The 7,723-nt window shown below is 54.2% G+C and overlaps 1 protein-coding gene across 1 annotated transcript in view; it reads right to left on the bottom strand.

Annotated features, from left to right (window-relative positions):
- Positions 1-7,723, bottom strand: part of WWC1 (WW and C2 domain containing 1) — a 126,668-nt gene that overhangs the window by 4,981 nt on the left and 113,964 nt on the right. The window contains 4 exon segments of the mRNA XM_005870618.2: positions 615-848; positions 4,466-4,558; positions 5,047-5,211; positions 6,681-6,789. Of these exon segments, the coding sequence (XP_005870680.1) occupies positions 615-848; positions 4,466-4,558; positions 5,047-5,211; positions 6,681-6,789 (601 nt within the window).

The raw sequence follows: 7,723 nt of genomic DNA, 5'->3' as shown, positions 1-7,723 counted from the left end.
GTGGATAGAGCGTTGGCCTGCGGACTGAAGGGTCCCGGGTTCGATTCCGGTCAAGGGCATGTACCTGGGTTGTGGGCACATCCCCAGTAGGAGATGTGCAGGAGGCGGCTGATCGATGTTTCTCTCTCATCAATGTTTCTAACTCTCTATCTCTCTCCCTTCCTCTCTGTAAAAAATCAATTAAAAAAAATAAAAAAATAAAAAATAAAAAAATAAAAAGGGCCTGGCCGTGAGGTCAAGAGTTGGCTACATCCCTAGCTGGATTGGCTCAGTGGATAGAGCATCGACCTGTGGACTGAGGGTCCTGGGTTCGATTCCGGTCAAGGGCACATGCCTGGATTGCAGGCTTGATCCCCAGTAGGGGGCGTGCAGGAGACGGCCGATCAATGATTCTCATCGTTGATGTTTCTACCTCTCTCTTTCCCTCTCCCTTCCTCTCTGAAATTAAAAAAAAAAAAAAAAAAGAGTTGGTAACGTTTACTGGGCAAAGGGAACCAGGGGCGGGAACTCTCTCAGTGGGTCTCAGGGTTGGACGACCCATTCAGAGCCCCGGTCTGTGGTTTGCCCCTGCTCCTGCCGCAGCGGATGGACCCCGCAAGGCGGGCGGCACTCACCTGCTTCTCCAGCATCCTCAGCAGCAGGCGGAAGCGCTCGTCCTCCCGCAACCCCGGGGGCAGCTCCTTCTCCCCGTGGCTCCGGGCTTGTTCGAGCTGCTCCTTGAGCTCCCTCAGCACCGAGATCTCCTGCGTCAGCTGGCTGTGCCAGGTCCGGGTGGCCTGCAGGTCTAACTCCAGGTCCAGCGAGGTGCGCATCAGGCGCTCGTGGCGCAGGGATTTGAAAGATGAAGGCTGTGGGGGTGGGAATGGCTTTGACTACTTGGTCATCCTTCAAAAATGCCCCCACGCCCTCAGCCCGGTTTCTCCCACTCTACAGCCCATGTTTAGTGAGCATGGTTATGTCCTGTGGGGAAGCACGGGACTTGGTGTGAAAGTCTGTAAGGAGGATTCTCTGAAAGGTCGGGGGTCTCTGAGGGGACCTTGCCGAAGGCAGCAGCCCCTTCCTTGACTTTTCTAAACAAGTCCGAGCCCCGGGGTGTTTTACTGGAATCTCTATGTTTAGTCTGCAAACCCAACCTTGTGGAAGCATGTGCTCTCTCAAGGATACTCACCCTGCTGACTGTATCTAGAGATCAATCTTAGTTCAAGCTGTTGTTACAATAAGAACCTAACGAGGCAGACAATCAGGGCTGTTTCAGTTGCTAAAGCGCAACAGTCCCTTAGCCTTCTCGTTCACAGAAATGTGTGTCAGAGTCATCTGTTCCTCCGCCGCTCAGGGTCTGCTGGTCAGCCCGAGCAACGTCCCAGGCTCGGTCCTGGGCACTTGACTCCATGACCCCAGTTCGTTTGCGCAAACCCTATGAGGTCCCTCCCGATGGTTACCCCTGCACAGACGAGCTCCCAGAGGCTGGCACACATTGTGAGTAGCAGAGCGGAGATTCCACCCCAGGCAGTGGGCTCCAGACCCCATCCCTCACTCCCCACACGGTGCCTGGCTCCCTGCTCTCTGTGTCCTCCACATTCCCAGTCTCAGTCAGAGCCTGCTTTTCTGTCTCCTGCCCTCAAGTTGCTTCCTCAGTGCAAGTCTGTCCCCCTTCTTGACTTGGTGTTCCCGCAATGGACATCCATTGTTTCTGCGTGTGCAGCATCTACGCCCCCAGTCTCACAGGTAACCCATCATCTTCCCTTGGGGACCCACGCCTCCTCCATGCCCAACCCACATGGTTCCTGTGGGGCTTCAGGGATAGGAACGTGACCTGAACCTGGCAAAGCAGAACCACAGTGATTGCTTCCGGGGTGAGTATGTTCTCTCAGCCCAGACAATAAAACTAAACTCTGGGACCTTTGCAAGTGACTTGGGAAAAAGGCAATGTCTTTACACAGAGATTCTCAAGCCAGCAAGTATAAACCTAGAACTGATCACAGTCATCTTCACCATCACATGGAGTGACCCTGATTAAGAATTCAGCTAAAAAAAAGATGAAGAAAAAAAAGAGTCATAATAAGCTATGTGGAGGGAGCAATGCCGTGACGGGGGGGACTGAGGTTTGATGACATTCTTTCAACCCCTGCATCAATCCATGTCCGAGACTAGTCCAACATCCTGGAGTTTCCATGAAATGAGCCAATAAATTGCCCTTTTCATTTTTAAGCTACATTTGAGTTCTTCAGTTATCTGTATGCATAAGATCCCGAGTAATACTAGTATAATCATTAACTCTTCTCTCAAAACCCAGTAATGATTTAAAAAGAATGGTTAAGTGACTGTGGGAGACTGAATTCTAAGCTGGCCCCCAAGATCCCCACCCCCTCACAGACACGCCCAATATAATGCCTGCCCCTTCAGTGTGGGTGGGACCTGTGAAGATAATGGATATCATTCCTGTGGTTAGGTAACTAATCAGTTGACTTTAATCATGCTGGGTGGGCCTGACCTAACTAGGTGAGCTCCTCAATGATGAACTGCCCTTCCTGGAGCTCGGCTAGCCGTAAAGAAGCAATATATGTATGGAGAGGGCCACATGGCAAGGACTGAACATCACCTCTGTGCGTTGTGAATAGCTCCAGACCTGCAGCTATCGAGAAAATGCAAGGTTATGCATCCTGCCAGCACCCCGAGGGGGCAGGGATGTGACCCTTGCCCTAGTCAAAATTCCAGATGAGCCAGCACCCAGATTTCAGCCTGGGGAGACCCTGAGCAGAGGGTCCAGCTGGCTTGTGCTGAACTCCTGCCCTCTGGGAACTATGAGAGAGTGTATTGTTATCAGCTCTTAATTTGTGGTAATTTGTTATGCAGCAACAGGAAACAAATACAATGGCCAATAAAAGGATTTGCGAGATGGTACGGAAACGGCTAGGGTGAGCCCTACCCTCACTTACACTTGCACAAGCACACTTTCAGGAACACCAAACAGCTCGGGGTAGAAGTTTTCTAAGGCTCATCCAGGGGGGACCACAGTCCAGTCTGTGCTCATAAATGAGCAGGGCCAGGAAATCCACTGCGGAAATCTGTGGCCCAAGTTCCCCAAGCAAGACATGAAGATTCTTCTGCTTGGCTCTGACTGATGTCCAGGCTCAGAACCTTGCCGGAAGCAGGCAGAGGCACAGCTCAGGTAGCGAGTGGGAGGATGGCAGCAACCCAGGCTCGGGCCCAGCCTCTGGACTCTCCTGTCCCTTGGGCATAGTTAGAGGACCCGAGGGAAATGAGGGCTCAGACCACCGTCAAGGGCTCCCTTAGCAAGCCAGGCCCTTGGCTGAGCGGAAGAGGAGGTCAAGAAGGGGGGACTCTGTGGGGCCCGCCTTGGAAGGGAGTTTGGGGGCACACAACGGCATTTTTCCGTCCAGAACGCTGAGGAGCCTGTTGAAAACGCTGTTTCCTGGTGCCGAATTATACTGTCTAGGTGTGTGGCCTTGGAATCTGCATCATCGACAAGCTCCCCAGGAGACCCTGTGGAACCCGCCAGAAGATGGGAGGGGGTGAGGGGCTGAGCGGGCAGCAGGCCGTCCCTGTCACCCCAGGGAGGCCATGCCCAGCTTCTCCCTCAGCCAGCACTCTCTCCCCTTCCTGTGCACCCTCCTCTGCACGGCCTTCTCCTGCTCACTCTCATTCTCTCTGGAGATTCACGGGAGGGGAGGGGATTGCCGGAGGACCAGCTCCTGACTCTGGCCTCAGTGGATCTGCAGGGGACGCAGAGGAGCCTTCCCTGCATGTGCTTTCACTCTGCTCTCTCTCCTGCTCCCCCTACTTCTCTTTCTGATACTCTGGCAGCCACGTTTCTCTTAGTTCTGCAAACTCAGTGCAACTGCTGCAAAGTCTGAGCTACAAGCATCTCCTGCAGCCCTGGCGGGTGAAAGTCCGGAACAGGAGTCAGTCCTGGTCCTAATGCCACCTGACCCCGGTCCCTCAGCCACGCCTCCATAAGGAAAGGCGAGATTTCTCTACAGCGACTGTTGTGGCCTCTGCCCTGCGTGCTTCCAGCTGGACCGAGAGAAGCCCGCTCACACCCCTGCCTCCGGTCGGTGCTGGGGATGCCCGGCTTCTCTGCCAGCTGGGAGGGCTGTCAGAACCCTGACCCGCTCACAGCCAGCTGGATGCACGGACACACTGAGCGGTCTCCCGTGAGGCAGGCTCCATTGGTGACCCTGGTATCTTCGGCGATTTCCAGCCAGGAAGGCCCCTTCTACCTAGCCTATTCCTCAGGATAATAATGTTACCTTCCCCCTACGGCACGTTCCCCAGGGCCTACTCAGGCCTTATAGTTCGTAAACTTCCATTTGCAAAAACCACCACCGTTACAAGAGTGACTTGTTCACACCAGAGGCCGCGGAGCAACGGTCAGACACCCGGGCATGTGCTTGGGGAAGCGAGGGTGGAGGGCTCACAAGGGGCTCAGAGGAGTCCGCCTTACCCGCTTCATGCGGACGCTGCGCCGCTCCAGAGAGTTTCGAACAAAAGGTGGCTTCTTGGACAGCGTGGAGCTGTCGCTGTCACTCCGATTCAGCTGCAAGAAAGAGCCATGGAAGTCAGTGAAGGTCCGAGGACATTCGGAAGGCACGTGGGGCCAGGAGGGTGGTGATGCCCCCCCACCCAGCCCGGCCCTTTCTCTCTGGTGCAAACACTCAGAGTTCTGTTCCTTGAGCCTGCAGGAGGCAGCTTCATTTGGCCTCTCTTTCCTTTCCAGGTGAACGTTCATCGAGCATGTACTCAGCACAATGCATGCTGCAACCTGCTATACTCGCCATAGCTCATTTAATCCTTCCAACAACCCCAGGGGATTGACAGTGGTTCCATTTGAGCCATAAAGATGGGCTCTGTAGGCGACAGGGAAGATTCACACTGCATGGGGTCAACCCTATTGTACTGCTGCCAACTCGCCAGGGATACTGACACGGTGAGAGTAGCCGGGATTTGCACCCAGAACTGTGAGGCGAAGGCTACCCCACAGGAAGCCGGCGCTGTGGGAGGGGCAAGGGCCACATGTTTGCTTACCCGGCACACGTATTGGCTCTGGGGTCCAGGGGAGAAGGTCTTGGAGCGGATGATGGTGCTTCCTCGAAGGAATGGCGCTGGGGATGGCGTGCCCACCCGCCGGTCCTTGGGCCGCACCACTGTGGGCGACGGGGAAGGGGTCTCTGTGTTGGTCTCTTTGTCCACCTGAGGAAGACGTCACAGCTTTGAGACCACGGAGTTTTAGCCACCGGCCCTGAGACGCTCCCCACACTTGTCACTTCGCCTCTGTCCCACGGACACAGCTGGGAGCTTCTTGGGCGCCCACCCTGCCCAGCCAGGACAGCACCCCAGGCCCGAGGCCGGCCCCTATTCCTCCAGGACACCTGTGGCTGGGGCTGGTGGGAGCCTATTCAGCCCCCAAACAAGCTCCTGTGACAGCAGAGGTACCTGAAGCTCCATGGCCTGAATGTCACCCCCCTAAAGCCACACACATTTTGTCAAAGCCACACCAAGGCCTCCGCTGCCCCAGCCAAGAGCTGCTGATGTTTTATTGGAATTATGGAGGCAACCAGCAAATCTCCTTACTTAAACCAGGGGACCAGGTTTTCTTTTCTTTATAAAATATGTTTTTATTGATTTTTAGAGAGAGAGATAGAAATATTGATGAAAGAGAAACTTCATTGATCGGCTGCCTCCTGCACGCCCCTACTAAGGATGGAGCCTGCAACCCAGGCATGTGCCCTGACTGGGAATCCAACTGGTGACCTCTTGATTCCTGGGTTGATGCTCAACCACTGAGCCTCACTGGCCAGGCTAGGGGACCAGGCTTTCTATCGTCCTTTCACGGTAGTCACCGGTAAAAGGTAAGCAAACCAAAACCACGGAAAGGCAGGGCCTCCGTTAGCCTTAACAGCACCTTTGTGTAATTTTGAAAAAGGAGCCCCCTTTGCCTGGAGAAACTTCAAAATGCTTTCCCCTTGGTGTGGGTTAAAAGGCAGCCCCGGATGCTTCTGGGCACCTCTGTGCCATGCACCACCTTCAGCTCCACCCCCGGGTGCCCTGCCAGCACAACGGGAGCTCTATGTCCAGGAGCCCTGCAGGTGGAAGAACAGAGACCTCTGGAGAGCAAGTGCTGTTGTCACACGTAACCCGAGAGCAGCAGGGAAGCCGGAGGCAAGGGACTGACCCTCGGACTCTCTTCTCCTCCTGCACTTGGACCCAAATGGAGAAACACATTCCTTCAAAACCCTAGAACCTGTCTTCGAGGGGAGTATTACTGTGTCCAGTTCAGAGACAATGAAATGAAGGCTCGAGAGGGATGAAGTCGTCTGCCCAGGATTCCACAGCTGGGCGGGTAGCAGAGCCCGCATCTGAACCCAGACCCATCTGACTGCAAAGTTTGGGGTCTGTCCAGAGAAACGGGGGGCGGGGGAAGGCAGACGACAGGAGGGAAGAGGGGGCGCGTCAGCCTCTCCGGGTTCACTGTTAAGGAAACAAGCCAGATTACAGGCAGGGACACTGCCGTACGCCCTCTGCTGGTCACTCCATGGGGGGGCGGTGTCCCTGATGCTGGAGGACAGCATGTGACCCTGAACCTTTTGTGATTGCCTGGGCTCAAGGCTAGTTCTCTAGTTCCCCCAAGTGAGCCCTTCTCATCGCCCAGCCCTCCCTACCTTTACCGCCGGGCACTCTTCCGGATCTGGTGAGGATTTCTCAGCAAAAACCTCCTCCTCTCCCTCCTCCGCTGCGGTCTCGTTGTCACTGGTCTCCTCCTCGAACCTCCTGTGATGACAAAGAACTTTGGTTACTCCCCCAGAGACCACTCTGACCTGCTCACTGGCCTTTAAATCCTTTCAGGAGAGAGAACACATTTTTGGGTGGAAGGGAGGAAATTGATTTTAGTGCATAGTGAGACGAGTCTGGGCCAATGTAATTCCCCTGCATCATCATTACCAGCATCTAAACCACTCCACCCCAAAAGGCTCCCTTATCCCCTTTCTCAGTTAACTTCCCCCCAAGCCCAGCCCAGCACTGATCAGCTTCCTGTCACTACTGATGAAATCTCTGCTCTTGTCTCTAGCCTCATCCGGTGACTGTATCAATTCACTCTTCTTTATGGCCGAGGAACAGTCCATGGTATGGATATGCCACCATTTGTTTAGCTACTGGAAGTGAAGAACATCTGGATCGTTTCTATTTCTTAGCAATTGTAAATAAAGCTTTTACAGACAATCACGTGGATATAGGTTTCCTTTCCGTTTCTCTCGAATATTGTTAGTTTGCCAGAGCTGCCCTAACAATACCATCCACCGGCGTGGCTTAAAATAACAGAAATTTGCCCTAGCCATTTTGGCTCAGTGGATAGAGCGTCGGCCTGCGGACTAGAGGGTCCCAGGTTCGATCCTGGCCAAGGGCACATGCCCGGGTTGCAGGCTTGATCCCCCCAGCAGGGGGCATGCAGGAGGCAGCCAATCAATGATTCTCTCTCATCATTGAGGTTTCTATCTATCTCTCGCCCCTCCTCTCTGAAATGAATAAAATATATATACATATATATACATACATACATATACATACTAGAGGCACAAAAATTTGTGCACTCGGGGGGAGGGGGTGTTCCTCAGCCCGGCCTGTGCCCTCTCGCAGTCTGGGACCCCTCAGGAGATAACGACCTGCTGGCTTAGGCCTGCTCCCGGGTGGCAGAGGAGGCCCAATC

This window comes from Myotis brandtii, unplaced genomic scaffold (assembly GCF_000412655.1).
Source record: "Myotis brandtii unplaced genomic scaffold, ASM41265v1 scaffold32, whole genome shotgun sequence".
NCBI lineage: Eukaryota > Metazoa > Chordata > Mammalia > Chiroptera > Vespertilionidae > Myotis > Myotis brandtii.
The sequence above is the reverse complement of the archived record's forward strand: the minus strand, read 5'-3'. Positions and strand labels throughout refer to the sequence as shown.